The sequence below is a fragment of the Muscardinus avellanarius genome (genome assembly GCF_963383645.1).
Source record: "Muscardinus avellanarius genome assembly, chromosome: 18".
NCBI lineage: Eukaryota > Metazoa > Chordata > Mammalia > Rodentia > Gliridae > Muscardinus > Muscardinus avellanarius.
In genome coordinates this window covers 42,279,971-42,300,809 of record NC_137804.1, presented here as the reverse complement: position 1 = coordinate 42,300,809, position 20,839 = coordinate 42,279,971, and the positions used below count along the sequence as shown (strand labels likewise).

General features: G+C 54.9%; 1 protein-coding gene across 1 annotated transcript; it reads left to right on the top strand.

Moving 5' to 3' along the window:
* Positions 1-851: 851 nt before the first annotated feature.
* Positions 852-7,823, top strand: BORCS8 (BLOC-1 related complex subunit 8; the record flags this gene model as incomplete). Its single annotated transcript, XM_080715824.1, has 5 exons — positions 852-888; positions 2,755-2,867; positions 3,362-3,426; positions 5,634-5,744; positions 7,790-7,823. 5 exons carry the CDS (start codon positions 852-854, stop codon positions 7,821-7,823), a joined length of 360 nt encoding a protein of 119 aa, XP_080571950.1.
* Positions 7,824-20,839: the final 13,016 nt, after the last annotated feature.

Genomic DNA, 20,839 nt, shown 5'->3' with positions numbered 1-20,839 from the left:
TGGATATGGGGGGGAGCAGGCAGGAGATCGGACCCTCAGCGATGTGCCTTCCTCTGCCGGGACAGAGAGCAACTTGATACGCAACCGCTACCCCCACTCCAGGGCTCCGCCACTGCGCCTGCGCACCCCCGCCCCCCAAAAGTGCGAAAGGGCCGGAGCAGCCGGAGCTGCTTGGGTCCCCTTAAGACGGGAGAAGGGGCGTGGCTTCCGCTGGGACCAAACCTGTGCAGTTGCGCCTGCGCGTTCTTTACACCTCGGCTTGGGAGGTAGGGGGCGGGCCCTCAGAGAGCGCTGAAGAATTCACTGCGCCTGCGCCCCGCCACGCCCAAGCTCCGCCCACAGCCCTCAAAACCAATGAGTTTCAGCTGCGGTCGGGGAGGCGGAGCCTCATCAAGGCGGAGGGCGGGGAAGTAGGCGGGGCCCCCGAGATTTAAAGGGGAGACCTAGCACTGACACCTCCCATCACAATGTCCCTCCTGTGGCCCCGGGTGCTTATGGACACGCTCAGAGACATGGGGACAAGAGGAGGAAGCTTAGAGGGTCCGAAGTGGACAAGGTGTAGGCTTTTCCTTTACTCGGGCTGGAAAAAGAGGGGTCGGGAGGGGAGTCCTGGCCGCTCCTCTGCCTGAGTGCCTCTCAGGAGCCTCAGGGGTCCCTTCGCACCCACCCAGGTCTACCTCCTTCCCTCCCCGGTCCCACAGCTCCTCTCCTGTCCGGGGAGAGGGAGGAACGGGAAGAGCGGGCTCTGACTCCGGAACTGGAGCGGCGGGGCGTCCCGTTTCCCCGGGGACGGCTTAGGCGGCGGCCGCACTTCCGGTTTCCGTTCCCCGGGTGCGCGGGCGGCGGTCGCGATGGAGGAGCCCGAAATGCAGCTGAAGGGGAAGAAAGGTAGGCTGAGGCTGGCTGGAGGGGCGGGAACTCGCCGGGCGCGGCTGGAAAGCGTGGGCCTGGGAGAGTGGCGGAGGGGAGGGCGCGGCTGCCGGCCCTGGACCGGAGGTTGTGTGTGGTTAACCGAGCGGGAGAGAGAGATGTGCGGAGAGGGACCACGGACGGGGCGGATGCCTCCTCCGGCCCCGCGGGGAGCTCGTGGAACGAGGGACGCAGGCTTCCCTGGCCCGCACTGGTCAGTCGTGACCGCGGGCCGTGCGGAGGCAGGCTTCCAGGCCCTTTCGGGTCCTGTGGGCATTCTATGAAGAACTATCTCAGGCCAGGTGTGGTGGCACACACTGGTATTCCTAGTACTTGGGAGGCCTAGACAGGAGGGTCTCAGGTTCGAGGCCAGCCTCAGCTATTTAATTAATTACTTAATTAATTAATTATTTGTGGTACTGGGGGTGGAACCCAGAGGCTTTCTACCTCCGGGCTATACTCCCAGCCCTATTTTATATTTTATTTGGACACAGGGTCTCGCCAAGTTGCCGAGAGCCTCACTAAGTAGCTGAGGCTGGCTTCGAACCTGTGCGATCCTCCTGTCTCAGCCTCCCAAGCGCGGGGATTACAAGTGCGGGCCACCACGCCCGGCTCGAGCCTCAGCAATTTAGCAAGACTCTGTTTCAAAATAAAAAGGTCACCGGACCCGGTGGCCGATGCTTGTACTCCCAGTATATAGGAGACTGAAAAAATAGGGTCGCTGGTTCACAGCTGGCCTGAGCAACTTAGTGAGACCCTGTTTCTAAATAAAGAATAAAAAGAGCTGAGGGTGTAGCTCAGAGGTAGAGAGCCTATGGGTCAAATTCCCAGTATCAGTCATAAATAAATAAGAATAAAAAGGTCTGTGATGAGCCGCGTGTGGTGGCGCACTCTTGTAATCCCAGCATTCGGGAGGCTGAGACTGGAGGATCGTGGTTCTTGGACAGCCTCAGCTACTTAGTGAGATCCTCCGCAACTTAGACCCCGTTTTAAATTAAAAAGAATAAAAAATAGGGCAGGGGATGTAGCTCGGAGGTCGAATGCCCCTGAATTCCATCCCCTGACTCGCAAAATAAATAAATAAATAAATAAATAAATAAATAAATAAAAATAAATAAATAAATAAATAAATAAAAGTAATTTTTTAAAAAAGGTCTGTGAGGTAGAATGCCCTTGGGTTCAATCTCTAGTACCGAAAGAAAGAAAGAAAGAAAGAAAGAAAGAAAGAAAGAAAGAAAGAAATAGAGTCTCAGGCTGGTCCTGAAGAGGAGGAGTCTTAAGCTGGGCCTGGTGGCCCATGCCTGTAATTCTAGTACTTGGGAGGCTGAGACAGGAGGATTACAGGTTGGAGGCCAGCCTCAGGAACTTAGCCAAAAATCGAGCTGGGGGTGTAGCTTGGAGGTGCAATGCCCCTGGGTTCCATTCCCAGTACTGCAAAAAATTAATTGATTTCTTTTTAATTAGTAATTAAAAAGAAAATTAAAGGCGGTAGGGGTATAACTTGGAGTGGCAATGCCCCTGCATTCAATCCCCAGTACCCACCCACCTCCAAGAAAAAAAAAAAAGTCTCAGGTATGTCATTGGGGTAAAAGGAAGTCAAAGTGCACTGAACAGGCAGGGAGAGAGACCAAGAGTTTTCTCAGGATGTGTGAAGGTTCCCTGGAGTGAGGACCTGCTGCTGTGAGCCTCCGGAACCCATCCCTGTGACTGCAGGGACCACAGCTGATGGTGGAGACATTGGTGCTCTTCTTTGCTCTGGCTACTCACAGGTGGGGCAATCAGAAGTCTGATGTTTTATCCCCTTGTCCCCACCTCCTCCCTGCTGACTATTGATCTTGGACCCAGTCACGGACAAGTTCACTGAAAGCGTCTACGTGCTGGCCAACGAGCCGTCTGTGGCCCTGTACCGGTTGCAGGAGCACGTGCGCCGCTCCCTGCCCGAGCTGGCCCAGCACAAGGTGAGCCCTGGCCCACCCCTGCCATGGACCTCTCCAGGATCCGAGCCCCCTGAGCTGGGGCCTGCTGTGTGGAGCAGGGCCTATCAGGACGGGAGACAAGGCAGGAAAGCACATGACAGCTGAGCCAGATCAAGCCATAGGTGGACATATCCAGGGCAGGTTTTGGAGGAGACAGCAGGATCTGCACAAGTTACAACCCGCATGGTAAGGGAAGACCCCCAGGGGAGGGTGTGCCAGGCAGAGGGGACAGCCAGTGCAAAGACCCTGAGGCATGATAGTCACTTACGTTGCAGGAAGAAAGACCTCTACAATCAAGGGAGGACTTGGAAGCCCCAGCCAAGAGCTGGGAGGGGCTGGAGCTATATAGCTCAGTAGTTAGTGCTTGGCTAGCATGGGCGAGACAAAATAAGTAAATAAATAAAAGAAGAAAGAGCTGAGAGGCGAGCCCTCCAGGAAGTAGCCTCCCCTGCTAACAGTTCCCCTCCACGCCACAGGCCGACATGCAGCGCTGGGAGGAGCAGAGCCAGGGAGCTATCTACACTGTGGAGTATGCCTGCAGGTGAGTGCAGCCCGGCCCCCCACCCCACCCCGCCCTGCCCCTTGGCGGGCCAGCCTCCACTGTTCTGGCCTACTGGGTGTTCAGGGCATCCCAGCACGCTGCCCCCAAGCTGCCCTGCCACATTCCCCCCAGTAGCGATTTGGGCTGCGTCGTGACTCACCTGGCCCAGTGGTGGCTTCCAGCCCAGGACTGTGCGCACAAAGCCCCTCCCTGCCCATCACAGGACAGGTGGTAGGGATTCCTGGAGGGACTGCCCAATAGGAGGCCAGCGCTTCTAGCAGCCAGGATTACAGACAGTCTGTCGGGCATCTGGGGGAGGCCCAGAGCACAAGGAGGGCCATCTAGTTAACTTTCTCTAGATCTTCAGATCACAAAGGAGAGGTTGACAAAATGGGCTTTTTCTTTCTCTTTTTTATTTACTTATTTTGTAGTACTGGGGATTGAACTCAGGCATTCTACCTTCAAGCTACACCCCCAGCCTGATTTTTTTTTTTTTTTTTTTTTTTTTTGTACTAGGGATGGAACCTAGGAGCATTCTATCTCTAAGCCACACCCCCAACCCAATTATTTAGAAACAGGACCTCACAGCCGGGAGTGGTGGCGCACGCTTGTAATCCCAGCACTTGGGAGGCTGAGACAGGAGAATCGCACAGGTTTGAAGCCAGCCTTAGCTACTCAGTGAGGCTCTCAGCAACTTAGTGAGACCCTGTTTCCAAATAAAATATAAAAAATAGGTCTGGGAGGATAGCCCGGAGGTAGAAAGCCTCAGGGTTCCACCCCCAGTACCACCAAAAAAAAGAGAAAGAAACAGGACCTCACCTGGTTGCAAAGGGCCTCACTAAGTAGTAGCTGAGGCTGTCCGCAAACCATAATCCTGTGTTTCAGCCTCCCAAATGCTGGGATTACAAGCCTGTACCACTATATCTGGCTGATTTTATTTCTTTGTGGAAACAGTGTCTTGCTAGATTGATGAGAATCTTACTACTTGCTAAGGTTATCCTCAAACCTGCGATCCTATTGTCTCAGCCTCCCAAGTACTGGGATTACAGGTGTGCGCCACCATGCCTGGGCAAAATAAACTTTTTACATTTGTAGTAAAAGGAAGATTCCAGAAGATTCATTCCATGGACAAACCAAGGTTTGCGGGGAGGACAAGACACAAACTTAAAAATGCTAGGCATGTAGCCGGGCGCGGTGGCGCACGCTTGTAATCCCCGCGCTTGGGAGGCTGAGACAGGAGGATCACACAGGTTCGAAGCCAGCCTCAGCTATTTAGTGAGGCTCTCAGCAACTTAGTGAGACCCTGTTTCCAAATAAAATATAAAATAGGTCTGGGAGTATAGCCCAGAGGTAGAAAGCCCCTGGGTTCCACCTTCAGTACCACCAAAAAAAAAAAAATGCTAAGCTTGTACACTGCCACTGAGCCATACTCTTGGCTTCTACTTTCTTATTTTATTAATTCTTATGTTTTGGGTACTGGGAATTGAACCAGGGCTTTCTACTTCTGAGCTCCACCTGCAGCCCTTTTTTAAAAATTAAAAAAAATTTTTTTTGTGGTACTGGGGTTCCTGGAAGCCCTTCTACCTCCAGGCTACACTCCCAGACCTATTTTATATATTTTTTTATTTGGAAACGGGGTCTCTTAAGCCAGCGAGGCTGGCTCCGAACCAGTGCGATCCTCCTGTCTCCGCCTCCCAAGCGCGGGGATTACAAGCGTGCGCCACCACGCCCAGCCAAATTTTTTTATTTTGAAACAAAGTCTTGCTAAGTTGCTGAAGGTGGCCCCGAACCTGCTTTCTTCCTGGCTCAGCCTCCCAAGTATTGGGATTACAGGTGTGCGCGAGCATGCCAGATGGAAGCGGGATTTTTTTGTTCTTGTGTTCTGTGGTGCTCAGGATAGAACCCAGAACCTTGAGCTTGCTAGGCACACGAAGCACAGAGCACTTACTTGCTCTAGAGAGATATTCTTGAGGCCATCTTTTTATGATGATACCCCCTTCAAAGCTTTATTTGTTCCAGCAGTGGTGAAATTAAAGTTGTGTCTGTCTGGCCTTGGTGTACTCTGTTGCATAGATACCTATAGCACAGAAATCCAAGTGATACCCTCTGGGCAGCCCAAGGAATGACCGAGGCGCCCACTGGGCTCTTAGCCTTGCAAGGCCTGCTGGCAGTCTTGGGGGCTGATCAGGCCTGTGCTTCCATTTCAGCGCCGTCAAGAACCTGGTCGACAGCAGCGTCTACTTTCGCAGTGTCGAGGGTCTGCTCAAACAGGCCATCAGCATCCGCGACCACATGAATGCCACCGCCCAGGGCCACAGGTAGCTCCTCAGACCGCCTGCCCGCCGCCACCCTCAGTTCCTCCTGTGACGCACCTGACAGCTCCGCCAGGAACCGCTGCGTCTGGCTCCTTAGAAAATCCTCTTTCCTGGTCTCAGTGTTTCTGTAGCACCCAGGGCTGGAGCTCTGCTGCGTGCCCGGTTTGTAGCCAGACACTAAGGATGGCGGGATCCGGACAGGTGGGCTCGCAGGAAACACAGCCACCCACAGGCACTTGACAGACAAGAGCGTTCAGACCTGCTGTGAAGGAAGCGAAGGAGCACGGTGTCTCACATGAAGGGGCCTGAAAACTCAGGCGTGGGGCCGCGCTGGTCGCCTGCAGGGTGTTAGGGGCAGAGAAGGGCTGGGCAGGTGAGGAGAGCAGGGCCCAGGGGGACTGACCCCGGCCAGGGGTGGTTCCGAGCTGAAGCAGCTCTTTGGGTTTTTGCCTTGCTTTGTAACTTAATAAACACTCATTGGAGCACCCAGATGCCATGCCCTGGGTTGTGTCCTGCTCCTGCTGGCATGCCTGACCCCCACCAGGCATTCATTCATTCTCTCATTTAGTGGTATTATTTGACCCAGGGGCATTCTGCCTCTGAGATACACCCCCAGCCCTTTTTTGTGTGTGTGATACTGGAGATTGAACCTAGAGGCGATCTACCTCCAAGCTCCCCCCAGACCTTTTGTGTGTGTGTGTGGTGCTGGGGATTGAACCCAGGGGCATTCTATCTCCAAGCTACCTCCCAGTCCAATTTTTTATTATTTTATTTATTTATTTATTTATTTTTTTCAGTACTGGGATGGGGATAGAGATGGAACCCAGGGGCATTCTACCTCAAAGCTACCCCCCGCCCTATTTTTTATTCTTTATTTTGAAACAGGGTCTCACTGAGTAGTAGTGAAAGGCCTTACTCACTAAGTAGTAACTGAGACTGTCCTCAAATTGCGATCCCCCTGTCTCCGCCTCCCAAATGCTGGGATTACAAGCATGTACCACCAAGCCTGACTCTATTCTTTATTCTTTATTTTGAAACAGGGTCTCACTAAGTTGCAGAGGGCCTCACTGAGTGCACCACTATGCCTGGATTATCTTTATTTTAAAACAGTGTCTCACTAGGTTGATGAGAGTCTCACTATTTGCCAAGGCTGTCCTCTAACCTGTGTCCTCCTGTCTCAGCCTCCCAAGTAGTACCCAGCTTTTGTTGGGGGGAGAGTACTGGGGATTGAACCCAGGGACATTCTACCTCTGACCTATACCCCCAGTCCTATTTTATTTTTATTTTATAACAGGGTCTCACTCAGTTGATAAGTCTCACTACTTGCTAAAGCTGTCCTTGAACCTGTGAGTTTCCTGTCTCAGTCTCCCAAGTAGTACTTGAGAGGCTGAGACAGGAGAATCATAGGTTTGAGTACAGTCTCAGCAAGTAGTGAGATTTTCATCAACCTAGTGAGACCCTGTGTGTGGGGGGGGGAGGGGGGTGCTGGGGTCTGAACCCAGAGCCATTCCATCTCCAGGTTATACCCCTAGCCTGATTTTACTTCTTATTTGGAAACAGGGTCTCACTTGGTTGAGTTTTCGACTCCTTGCTGAGGCTGTCCTTGAACCTTTGATCCTCCTGTCTGAGTCTCCCAAGTACAGGGGTTACAGGCATGCACCACCACACCTAGCATGAGACCCTGTTTCAAAATTAAAATAGAATGGGAGATGTAACTGGGAGGTAGAATACCTCTGGGTTCAATCCCTAGTACCACCAAAAAAAAAGGCTTGCCAAGAACAAATCCCAAGCCAGTGTGATAGGCCTATAGGCCTTCCTCCCGCCCTGTTCTGCAGTCAGGGCTCCAGTGTCCAAACACCCTCCAGTTCTCCTCTCATGAATGCAGGGGCTCTGAAGACATGGGTGGCCCCTCACTCCTGCAAGTCGGGGGCTTGGCCCAGCCTGGCCTCCAAGGCGGGCCGCTGCTCCAAGTGTGCCCAAGCCCAGCCCACTGAGCAGCCCCAGGGTCCCACGTCCTTGTCAGGGACACTGCCCATGTTTTGTTCCAGCCCCGAAGAGCTGCCCGCGCCCTCCTCAGCCTGATCCTGGGAGACCTGGAGGCCCCTCCGCCCCCGCCCAGGTCAGTGCGTGGTGGCCGGAGCCTCTGAACTAACGCGCCTGTGGCATCTATACTAAGGCGGGCTTTCATACCTTTTGGGCAGGCTTGTGGGTGCTTCAGGGAGGGGGCGCCTGCAGACCTAGAGTGTCCTACTCGGGACCTCACCAGCCTCCCTCGTCTCTGCCATCTTCCTGCCACCTCCAGGCCACAGGCCTGCCCTCCACAGAGATCACACCCCGGGGAGGCTCAGAGCAGAGCCGGAGCTTCCCAGCCGAGGGCCCCTCCCGCAGGACACTGATGGGTGGGTGTTGCGGCAATCGGCTCTGGTCCTGACACGCCGTCCCTGGACCTCGCATTTCACAGTGCCCATGACTTCTGTGGCCTGGGCAGGGCGTGGCAGGCCTCCACTGTGCTGTGGTCTCTGCCAGAGCCCCGTGGCCTCTACTGCTACCCCTGCCACCGCTGGGCCCCCGCTGCACACAAGGCCCCTGGTCCCGCCTTCTCCCTGAGCCCAGCCTTCCACCCCCATCCTGGCTGCTCCCTCCAGGGCCACCAGTGACCTTCACAGGGTCAGGGCACCGCCCATTTTACAGAAGAGGAAACTGAGGCATACCTGAACGCACCAGGAGTCCTGGCCAGACCCTCTGACCCCAAGTTTCAGAGCCCTCGCCTGCTGCTCTGCTGGACACACTGGGCCCTGGACACCACCTCGTGGGACTTGATAGGGCGGGGCCCTGGACTGCCCCCCCCAGGACCCAGCAGGGACTGAATGCGGAGCTGTCGGCCAGAGACACTCCCTTCACCCATCACTGCCCGACAACGACCCTGCCTGGCCCCGTGCTGTGCCTTCACGGGGTCGCCATTCATCCTCAGCCCCTCAGGGCAGGGGTCACCCAAATACAGATGGGGAGAGGCCCCACCGAGCGGTGCCCTGTGCCAATCCATGCGGCCAGCGCGCCCCTAGTTGGGGCCCAGCCCTTCCTCCTGACTGCTGCGTGGCGTGGGGCTGCTGCCCCTCTGCTTTGCTTTTCTCCATGGGGATGAGGAAAGTTGGACTGGACCTTCCCTACCAGCTGACGGAGGGAGACGGAAGGGCCGGTGACCCCGGGAGGGCTCCTCAGCTTGCTGGAAGCATGAGGAAGGAACTGCTCCCACTGGGTGACTGAGCTAGGAGGGGAGGGGGTTGGCACAAGGACACCTGCAAGTGTTCACGGGCCCTGGATCCAGCCACGCCTGGCGCTCACCAGTCTTGCTCTTCAGTTTCGCCAACCTTTGCTTACCCTTTTGTTGGCATTGCTTTGGGGCCCTCTGCAGAGGGGCGACTGAGCCTGTCAGCTCGAGGTCCCACAGGCCCGGGGTCCAAGAGGGCACCTCTGGGCCAGTGTGGGTCCACAAGGCATCAGCCCCAGAATCTTTGTTCCAGGGAGATGTGTTAGAATAGATGGGCATGGGGTATAGCCAGGCTGCACCCCAACCCACTTCTCAAGGGGAGCTCCAGCTTAGCACCTGGGGTGGTAAGGGCCAGAGGCTTCCTCAGAGAGACAGTGGGGCCTGCTGGGATCCTGGTGCTGTGGAGGGGGCAAGGACACGGGTTGGGGGTGAGGCATTCTCTGCCCTCCGAGGGACTCTGGGGGCTCTGCTGCCCTCTTGCTTCAACCCGTCATGGGACAGTCTGGGGCAGGGAGGAGCCTCAGGTCCAGTACTGTTAGGGTTCTGCTCCGTCTGAAGACAGTTAGCATTGCCTGTGTCCTTGGTCCTTAGTGCTGTCCACCTTCTGTGTGCCAGGGAGCGCTTCTGTGCTCAGGGCATCCTGCGCCGGCCCAGGCCACACACTGCAAGCTGATGGGGGCCGTCCTGAGGGGTCCAGGTCTCCCCCAGACTCGGAGCCATGCCAGTCTTGGAGTGGGACTCCAGCCAGCGCTGACAGCCCTCTCCCTTCAAAAGGAGTCAGAGCTGGGTGTGGTGGTGCACGCCTGTAATCCCAGCACTTGGGAGGCAGAGACAGGAGGATCCCTGGTCCCCGGAGAGCCCCAGCAATTTAACAAGTCTTTCAGCGACCTAGCAGCAAGACCATGTTTTAAAATAAAATCGAAAACCGGGCGCTGTGGTGCACGCCTGTAGTCCCAGCACTTGGGAAGCTGAGACAGGTGGATCCAGGTCCACCGCCAGCCTCAGCTACTTCGGCACTCTGCAACTTAGACCCTGTTTCAAAATAAAGAATAAAAAATAGGGCTGGGGTGTAGCGTGAAGGTAGAATGCCCCTGGGGTCCATTGCCAGTACCACAGGAAAAGGGGGTCTGAGCAGGACCCCGGGCTGTCTGGCACCTCTTACTCCACTCGGTCTGTGGGCCGCGGGCGCCCTTCAGCCTGGAATACGCCCCGCTCCTGCCGGCCGCCAGAGGGCGCGAGAGGCGAAGCCCTGTCCCGGTTCTCGGCCCCAAGCCGGCATGGTCCTGCCAGGCGGATTCTGGTGGGAACTAGGACCCACCCAACCTTCTGCGTCCAGGCTCGGGTTTCCCCGGATTACCCGGCAGGGCCTCCCATCTGCTCCCACACCATCAAGAACAAGAGCTCCGCCATAACTTAGTGTTAAGATAAAATTAAAAAGAAGGTCTGGGGGGTATAGCTCAGTGGAAGAACATCTCTGGGTGCAATCCAAGAAAGAAAGAAAAAAAGCTCCTAAGCCGGGGACGGTAACACACAGAAGCCCAGTACCTGAGAGGCTGAGACAGGAGGGTCAATGGTTCTCCGCCAGCCTCAGTAACTTTGGCCTGCAATTTAGACCCTGTTTCAAAAGAAATAAAAATAGGGTTGGGGGTATAGCTCAGAGGTAGACTGCCCCTGGGTTCAGTCCCCAGGGGGTAAAGGAAGAGAAAGAAGAGCTTCCAGCCTCAAGCCCGAGGTGGCACACGCTTGTAATCCCCGCGCTTGGGAGGCTGAGACGGGAGGATCACACAGGTTCGAAGCCAGCCTCAGCTACTGAGTGAGGCTCTCAGCAACTTAGTGAGACCCAGTTTCCAAATAAAATATAAAATAGGTCTGGGAGTACAGCTCAAAGGTAGAAAGCCCCTGTGTTCCACCCCCAGTACCACCAAAAAATAAAAGGAAAGCTCCCAGCCTCCCTCCCAGACCCTGCTCAGTAGGCCTTGCGTCCAGACAGCCCCAGAGAGAGGCGGGCAGGTGTGGGGCGATGAGCCTCCCATGCCATGGGTATTCAAGTGGGAACCCAGTGCCCACCAGGCCAGGAAGAATCTGCAAGGAAGCCCAGCTCTGAGTGGGATGTGGGCTTCCTCCGAGCTCTTTGGAGTCTGCAGACGGGCTGAAAGGACCCACGTGGGCAGCCCGTCCCCGCCTCTGCAGCCGTCAGGAGGAGAATCGGGCTTTAGTTAGCTCCTGGTTCAAGCCCTGGTTTTAATCTGGAGCCCTCAGAAGCCCCTTTCTTGGCCTGCCATAGACCCTAACAAGGCTGTGGGGGCCCAGGCTCAGCCCCCACCCCTCTGAAGACTCTGCAGTCCTTCAGAAGAGCCCTGTGGCACCACACTGGGGGGCCTGGGCTGGAGGCATGCTCCCAGCGAGGGCAGGGCTCCCAAGCAGGGAGGAAGGCTTGAGAGGGTGAGGAGCTGCACTTCGAGCTTGGTGTCCCTGGAGGGGCCGCAGGGTCCCACCCTTCACACAGCAAGCAGCTCGGGGGTGAAGCACCTGACAGAGTCGGGCAGGGCTCGGGGCTCTCCCTGCCCACAGGCCACTGTGCGAGCTTGGGTGCTTGGGAGGCCAGCCTCAGCAACTGAGCCAGATCCAGTTTCAAAATAAAAAATAATACAAAGGGCTGGAGGCATAGCTCAGAGGTATAATGTCCTTGAGGTCAACACCCAGTACACACACACACACACACACACACACACACACACACACACAGCCTTCTCTTTCTGCTGACATTCTGGGGGCCGGGAGCAGCTTCTCTGTCTCCCAGCCGCCTCCTCCTGAGAGGCTGAAGTTTAGGCTTGACCCCACCCCTGCTAGGGGGCAGGAAAGGAACAGGCTGAGATGGGAAGGAGACACTACTGGGACGGGGCTGTCAGTGATGGAAGAAGGCACGGCAGGGGAGGTGGAGGCCCCGGCCTTTCCCACCATGCACTGGCTGCTCCAGCTGCCACCCTCAGCCCTCACGTAACCAGAGCCTGCCTGTTGCATCAGAGGCCGCGAGTAAACAGAACATTCCTCGGGGGGCCCAGGGCTCCCCAGCCACCTCCACGCTCCTGAGCCTCATTCTACACCTTGGAGCCAAGGCAGAAGCCCCCAGCCCAAGCCCCTGTGTGTCTTGGGGACACAGGGTGTGGTGGGGGACCTGCCCTGACACAGTGTGAACCCTCGTTTTTATGGCCGCAGAGAAAGCTGTGACCAGGATAAGGTCCAAATACCTGTCACAGTTACGCCAAGGTGTGGGAAGAGTTATGAAGCTCCCAGCCCCTCTCCCTGGGCTGTGGCCTCTGGGCTCTGGCCCCTGGGCTCAGTGTCCCCTGGGCTCTGGCCTCTTCTATATGCCTCCCACTGGGCCCAGGAGTCCAGCCACCTCTATTCTCCCAAGGAGATGGACATCAGCGGCTACTGGAACCTGTCTGCTCTCCCCTACGTCTTCCCCAAAATCCTCCTGTCCACCTCCAAGTCCCTGCCTGGGTCCCAGCAGAATTAGCTACATCTCTCTCCTACCCTCCACCCGGCCAAAATACACTCTGCTGTCCACTGCCTTGCAAGGTCTGTTCCCGCTTAAGCCCATCTCCCAGTAGCAAGCTCATACTTGAAAGCCCAGCACAAATGCCCCATCTTCTGGGAAGTCCTCCTCAGTCGTTCTGGCCCAGCTCTGGTCTCCAATTCTGGCCTGTCCCAGCCTCTGAATCCTTTCTTCCGGTCCAACCCTGTCCCCTCAGGGATGGCATGGGGTATAGAGAGATTGCCTTCTTTAGACTGCAAGCTTCTCCAAATATCCTGGGCCAGAGCTATCTTCATCCCTGATGCGACACTACTACTTTTTTTTTTTTTTTTTTTTTTTTTTTTGCAGGTCTGGGGATGGAGCCCAGGGGCATTCGACCTCCGAGCCACACCCCCTGCCCTATTTTTTATTCTTTATTTTGAAACAGGGTCTCACTGAATTGCACAGGGCCTCACTAAGTAGCTGAAGCTGGCCGCAAACTGCAATTTTCCCAGCTCAGCCTCCCAAATGCTGGGATTACAAGCTTATGCCACAATGCCAGGCTGCGACACTACTTTTCACTTTGATTTACTCATCAACCTCTGTCTGAGCCTCCTGGGCCTGGGCCTGTGGTGCTGGGACCTGGGGAGAAGTCAGAGAGGATTGGGCTGGGGACCAGCCTTAGAAGTGCCAGATGGTAGCAGAAGTGTGATGCTCTCGGGTCTGTGAGCCGGGGGGCACGGCGGGCGCGGGCTCCGTCACCCAGGATCTGTCTCCCTCCTGTGGGACAGGTCTGGCTGTCCATTTGCCCGAGGGCTGCCCGCGAGAAGGGCTGGGTCCCTAGGGCCCACAGGATCCGGGATAAAGTTGTATTTCAGCCCTGATCCCCCGCCCCCCCCAGGCTGGGAATAGTCATGCTCTGAGTTAGGAAAAGAGTCCAAGTCACAGGCAGGAGCGCAGGAGGGTCAGGAGTCTGCAGTGAGGTCGGGGCACCCGGTGGGGGCGGGAAGCCCAGTCAACCTCGCACAGCTACATGCCCAGTCCTCAGCGCCTGGGATTGCAGCTTTGAGCCCTGGGGCGGGGCCACGCCCAAGGCCCGCCCACAGTGGTACTGCCTCTATGCAAACGAGCCCTCCCGCCCAATCAGCTCTCAGGGGTGGGGCCGCCATGGGAAGGCACCTGTGGCCGCGGGCACCCGAGCTCCGTATCTCCTCGGTTGGTCTCCGCGCCAAGTCCCAGGGCCCAGCAGGTGCGTGGGGGTCGGGTAGGGGCGGGTCAGTGGGCTTCGGCGCGCCGGGCTGCTTAGGAGAGCGGTGTGCGTCCGTGCTTGCTTCCGAGGGCGTGTGTGTAAGGGGTGTGCGTGGGGCGGGGTGCGAATCCCAGGCGTCGTGGGCTGAGCACGAACGTTGTGTCTGAGAGGTGTGTGTCCACGGGGCTGTGTTTCCAAGGGCGGTGTGCCTGAGGTTTTGATGTGAGCTGGGGAGATTTGAGCTGAAGAGATGTGTTCAGAAGTGTGATGATATCGCCAAACCTTGTAGTTCTTTGGCATCTGCAAGCCCCCCTCCCCTGCTCCATGGGCGACCCCACAGGGATGAGCCCTCCCATGCCACAGCAAGAGCGTGGGCACACCCCCTCCCCCGCCCCAGTGCACGCAGACATAGGTACAGGGGACAAGAGGCACACTTTCTGAGCCTGCCAGTCGGTGCCTGAGACCTAGCATGGTGTATCACGGCTCCCCTCAAGGGTCAGGGCTGCAGGTGTTGCCACCGAGGTCCCTGGCCACCCTGGCACAGCTGCAGGCCCTGGGCCTCATGCCTGACGCGGCTAAGGGCCTCCATTGGGGATGTTCAGGACCCAGGGACCCTTGGCATCAGGGACAAGAACTCTCAGACTAAAGCCAGGCGTGGTGGCGCACGCTTGTAATCCCAGCATTTGGGAGGCTGAGACAGGAGGATTATAGTTGTTGGACAATCTCAGCTACTTAGTGAGGCCCTCTGAAACTCAGTGAGACTGTTTCTTCCTTTTCCTTTTCCTTTCTTTTCTTTCTTTCTTTTTTTTTTTTTTTTTTTTTTTTGCAGTACTGGGGGTGGAACCCAGGGGCTTTCTACCTCCAGGCTATACTCCCAGACCTATTTTATATTTTATTTGGAAACAGGGTCTCACTAAGTTGCTGAGAGCCTCACTAAGTAGCTGAGGCTGGCTTCGAACCTGTGCGATCCTCCTGTCTCAGCCTCCCAAGCGCAGGGATTACAGGTGTGCGCCACCACACCCGGCTCCCCAGCCCTTATTTAATATTATTCTTCTTTATTTTGAAACAGGGTCTCACTGAGTCACAAAGGGCCTCACTAAGTAGCTGAGGCTGGCCACAAACCGCGATTCTCCTGTCTCAGCCTCCCAAATGCTGGGATTACAAGCGTGCACTATCACACCTGGCCAGTGAGACTCTGTTTCAAAATAAAGAATAAAAAAGCCAGGCACGGTGGCACATGCTTGTAATCTCTGCGCTTGGAAGGCAGAGACAGGAGGATCGCGCAGGTTTGAAGCCAGCCGCGCGCGCTGGCTTAGGAGACCCTGTTTCCAAATAAAAATGTCAAAATAGGTCTGGGAGTGTAGCCCGGAAGTAGAAGGGCTTCCAGGAACCCCAGTACCACCAAAAAAAAATAATAATAATAATAAAAATAAAATAAAGAATAAAAAAATAGGACTGGGGGTATAGCTTAGCTCGGAGGTAGGTAGAATGCCCTGGGTTCCATCCCCAATACCAAAAAAAACAAAAAAAAAAACAAAAAAAAAAAAAAACAGACAAACTCTCAGACTCATGTGCAGGGCTGGGGGATGGGGGTTACTGAGGACTGAACCCAGGGACATTCTACCTCTGAACTACACCCTCAGCCCTATTTTACTTTTATTTTGAAACAGTGTCTCACTAAGTTGCTGAGGCGAGCAGTGAACCTGCCATCCTCCTGTCTCATCCTCCCAAATATTGGGATGACAGGTGTGTGCCACTGTGCCTGGCTTCTCTCAGATTTTTGGAGAGACACAGCCTAGGTTCTAAAAGCATTTAGACTTGGAAGAACTGGTACTTGAGGTTTGACCCTAAAGGCCAAACAAAAGGGATTCTCTCTGGAAAGGACAGCTGGCTTCCTCCTGTTCCAGGCTACTTATCTGAGTCAGGACTGAATCTTGCCCTCCAGAAAACAGAATTTGGGGGACACTTAGGGCCTTGAGGGGTCTCATTTTTGGCAGCTGGAAGCTGGTTTTCAGGAGAGGAGAAGCCGGGTGTGGTGGCGCACGCTTGTCATCCCAGCATTCGGGAGGCTGAGACCGGAGGACCGCGGTTTGCGGACAGCCTCAGCTACTTAGTGAGGCCCTCTGCAACTTAGTAAGACCCTGTTTCAAAATAAAGAATAAAAATAGGGCAGGGGGTGTAGCTCGGAGGTTAGATGCCTCTGGGTTCTATCCCCAGACACACAAAAAAAAAAAAAAAGAAGAAGAAAAGGAGGAGGAGGAGGAGGAGGAGAAGGAGGAGGAGGAGGAGGAGGAGGAGATAGTCAGATAGAGACACCCAGCCAGGGGTGAGGGACCCTGGCTTCCTCTCCTCTCTGTGTGGCCTCCAGTCGGAGGATGCCCCTCTCTGAGCTCCGCCCCTGCATTTGTGAGCAGAGCAAATTGAGGCCAATCTCGACTTCCCATCTTTTCTCTTTCTTCCTTCTTTCCTTTTCTTTCTTTCTCTCCTTCCTTCTTTCTTTCTTTTGTGGTACTGGGGATGGAACCCAGGGGCCTTCTATCTCTGAGCTACACTCCCAGACCTATTTTATATTTTATTTGGAAACAGGGTCTCACTAAGTTGCTGAGAGCCTCACTAAGTAGCTGAGGCTGGCTTCGAACCTGCGCGATCCTCCTGTCTCAGCCTCCCAAGCGTGGGGAATACAAGCGTGCGCCACCACGCCCGGCTTTGGGTTCCATCTTCAGCTAATGATTTATTTGCTTAAATTGTTACCCCATCAGATGGAAGTTTACTAAATGCAAATTGAAAGGAGAAAGGGAATTAAATCACTCCTCGCCTCAGCTTGGAGGCCATGTGCGTGGACATGTTAGGAGTTCAGCTTTCTGGAAGACTGGAGGCGTATGTGCGCTTGGAGACAGAGCGAGGAGTAGGACCCTTTTTTTTGTGGTGCTGGGGATTGGACACAGAGGCATTCTATCTCTGAGCTACACCTCCCCTTTTTTTCCTTTAATTTTGAGACAGGACTTCAGTAAGTTCCCGAGGCTGGTAGTGAACCTGTGATCCTTCTGTCTCAACCTCTCAAGTACTGGGATTACAGGTGCGTGCCGCCGTGCCTGGCTCTCCAGTTCTTTTTATTTTCTGGGTGTGTGTGTGTGTGTGTGTGTGTGTGTGTGTGTGTGTGATTCTGGAGGTTGAACTCAGGAATAATCTATCTCTGAGCTACACCTCCAGCCCTATTTTATTTTGAAATGGGGTCTCACTGAGTTGGGGAGGTCCTCATTAAATTGCTGAGGCTGGCCGCGAACCTGTGGTCCTCCTGTCTCAGCCTCCCAAGTACTGGGATTATAGGTGTGCCCTACCATGCCCAACTAGGACCCCCTTTTAGGGGTCAGGGCACTCATGCCTCCCCAGTAGCCTGGGGATCCCCACAGGCACACACTGGGAGTTGTACCTTATTTCTCTTCCCCGAGGGACCTCTGTGGCCTGTGTCCCAGGGACTCGTGTGAACAAACGCCCTGATACTCCAGGCCCAGGAGTGAGTATCTTGGACCCCGTGATGGAACAAACGCAGGCCTGCTTCCCATCCTGGGCAGGAGCAGTGAGTTTGGGGTACACATGATGGGGTGCCAGCCTAGGCTTAATGGGCACCTGGGGGTCTTGTGTGTGGTCCTGGGAGGAGCCCACCTCCTCTGACGTACCTGCGCTTCCAGAAGCTGTCTGTGGCCCAGGAGGTCCTGGGTGTAAATGAGGCGGAGCGAGCCGGGCGTGGTGGCGCACGCAGGCTTGTAATCCCCGGGCTTGGGAGGCTGAGACAGGAGGATTACACAGGTTCAAAGCCAGCCTCAGCTACTTAGTGAGGCTTTCAGCAACTTAGTGAGACCCTGTTTCCAAATAAAATATAAAAAAGATCTGGGAGTATAGCCCGGAGGTAGAAAGCCTCTGGGTTCCACCCCCAGTACCACCAAAAAATAATAATAATAAATGAGGTGGAGTGTGCGCCTGCGCGTACAGTAGGCGCTTAGTCATAGGAAGCGCTGTGCGGGCTGCAATCAGTGAGTCCCTTCCAGGCCCACCCCCACTGGCCGACTGGAGGTCAAGATGCGGGCTGGGCTGGGGTGAGGAGTCCAGGCCCCGACATCTCCCGCCGGATTCCATCCTGTCCTCCTGAGAAAGCTTTCTTTCTCCTCACAATGGCCATGGATGATTCTGAAAATCCTGTTTCAGAACACAGCCTACCCTGCTCACACGCCTTCCTACTGCTCTGCAGTGCACGGCCTCACCCTGCCCCCAAGTCCCAGCCACCCCTGTCTCCAGCTGCCCGGTATTGACAGGCCAGCCTCCGCCACTCCTGCCCCTGCCTGGCTGACACCTGCCTCAGGGCCTTAGCACTGATTCTACCCATCAGGAAGGCTGCTTCCACATCCTGCCTGGCTTTGCCCTCAAGCTTACGACCAGCCCCCAGGAAGGCCCCAGCCCTCCCGGGCCTCGACCTCCTGCTTTTGATTCCCCCACAAAGCCTGGTCCAAGGCACTGACCCACGCCTGCCATTCTCTCAGCCAGCAGACTTGTCCTGTGTCTTTCTTCTTTCTTTCTTTCTTTCTTTCTTTCTTTCTTTCTTTCTTTCTTTCTTCTTTTTTTTTCTGGTACTGTGAATGGAACTTGAGGATATTCTACCTCCGAGCTACACCTCTAGTCCTATTTTTTATTCTTTATTTTGAAACGGGCTCGCTAAGTCAGAGTGTCTCAATAAGTAGCAGACGCTAGTTTTCTTTTCTCTCTTTCTTTCCTTTTTTTTTTTTTTTTTGTGGTCCTGGAGATTGAACCCAGGGGCATTCTACCTCTGAGCTCCACCCTCAGCCCTATTTTATTCTGTGTGTGTAGGGGGGTACTGGGAATGGAACCCAGGGGTATTCCGCCTCTGAGCTACACCCCCAGCCCTATTTTTTATTATTTATTTTGAAACAGGGTCTCACTGAGTTGCAAAGGGCCTCACTAAGTAGCTGAGGCTGGCCACAAACCACGATCCTCCTGTCTCAGCCTCCCGAATGCTGGGATTACAAGCATGTGTCACTAAACCTGGCTAACATTATTTTATTCTTTATTTTGAAACAGGGTCTCACTAAGTTGCAGAAGGCCTCACTAAGTAGCTGAGCCTGAGATCCTCCTGGCTTTCCCTCCCAAGTACTGGGATGACAAGCTTGTGCCACCATGCCCAGTTCTATGTCACTGATATTTCTGGGGGTAGACAGCAGGGCCTGGGGATGCCCAGAGTCTCGCCCCAGGCATCTGGGAGCTGCCAGGCTGTGGGCAGAGTCCCTTCCGCCCAGCCCGTGCTGACAGATGTGCTAATTTCCCAAGCAGGGAGGCCAGGGTCCCTGGGGATGAATTTCTGAGGCCCCACGGGGAGCTCTTTCTCTGGAACAAAGAGAGGGAAGTCTTGGGCCGTCCCTGCAGCCCTGGGAGGCTCAGGGGCCCTTGCTGGAGGCCTGGGTAGTCCCACGTGGGTCTGGGTCAGCAGGGTCGGGCCTCTGCTGGTGTCTGGTGGGGTCTCCATGCCTGGGCTCAGGCTGAGCCCGCTGGGCAGGTGCTCCTGCCTGTGGCAGGCTAGGTTCGCGCAGGGAAAGCTCCGGCTCAGTTCCCTTCTTCCCCGGATGGTGGTTCCTTGGCCTGAGAGAAGCACTGGCACTGTCTAGTTGTGTTGTGGGCCACAAGGTATTTAGGAGAAAACTGAGAACTGGACCCCATGGCAAAGTACTCAGCTAGCACGTGTGGGCCCTGGCCTCCATCTGCAGCACTGAATAAGTCACCCTTGTTCCCTCTCTCTCTCTCTCTCTCTCTCTCTCTCTCTCTCTCTCTCTCTCTCTGTCTTTTCCTTTTGGAAATGGGGGTTGAATCCAGGGGCATTCTACCTCTGAGCTCCACCCCAAGCCCTCTACATACATACATATTTGTGTCTGTATGTGGTACTGGGGATTGAACCCAGGGGCATTCTACCTCCAAGCTACACCTCCAGCCCTATTTTATTCTTTTATTTTGAAACAGGGTCTCACTAGGTTGTGGAGGGTCTCACTAAATTGCTGAGGCTGGCCACGAACCTGCGACCCTCCTGTCTCAGCCTCCCAAGTACTGGGATCACAGGCAGGTGTCCGTGTGTGCCACCACACCCCGCTTTAGGCTTTAGTTTTTGTTTGGAAACAGGGGCTCCCTAAGTTTCTGAGTGTCTTACCAAGTTGCTGAGGCTGGCTTTGAACCTGCAATCCTGTCTCAGCCTCCCAAGTACTGGAATTAAAAGCATGCACTACCATGCCTGAGTTGCAAAGGCCCTCGCCATGTAGCCGAGGCTGTCCGTGAACCACAATCCCCCTGTCTCAGCCTCCCAAATGCTGGGATTACAAGCGTGTGCCACCACGCCCAGCTCCAAAATATATTTTTTTAATTTTGCAATAAAGTCTTAGGGTCTCCCTAAGTTGCTGAGGCTGGCCTCAAACGTGCAATCCTTCTGTCTCGGCTTCCCAAGTACTAGGATTACACGTGTGTGCCACTACGCTCAGCTTTATTTTTTATTTGGAAACAGAATCTCCCTAAGTTGCTAAGCGTCTTGCCAAGTTGCTGAAGCAGGTTTCAAATCTGCGAGCCTCCTGTCTCAGCCTCCCAAGTATTGGGATTACAGGTGTATGCCACCGTGCCCGGCTTGGTTGTTTTTTCTGTTTGTTAAACAGTTGTTCATTCATCCCCAAAAGTGGGACCTATAGCATGCCAAGAGTTGGGGAGGACAGACCCTGCCATCGGAGGAGACAGGCAAGTGTGGCCAGGTGGTAGTCAAGACAGCAACAAAGAACCCCCAAAACTGGCCAAGCACAGTGGTCCACGCCGGTCATACCAGCTGCCCAGGAAGCTGAGGCAGGAGGATGGGAAGTTCAAGGCCAGCCTGGGCAACTTAGCAAGATCCTGTCTCAGAGTAAAATCAAAAGGACTGGGGCCGGCCATGGTGGTGCACGTTTGTAACCGAGTACTTGGCTGACTGAGACAGCCTCAGCTACTTACTGAGGCCCTCTGCAACTTAGTGAGATCCTGTTTCAAAATAA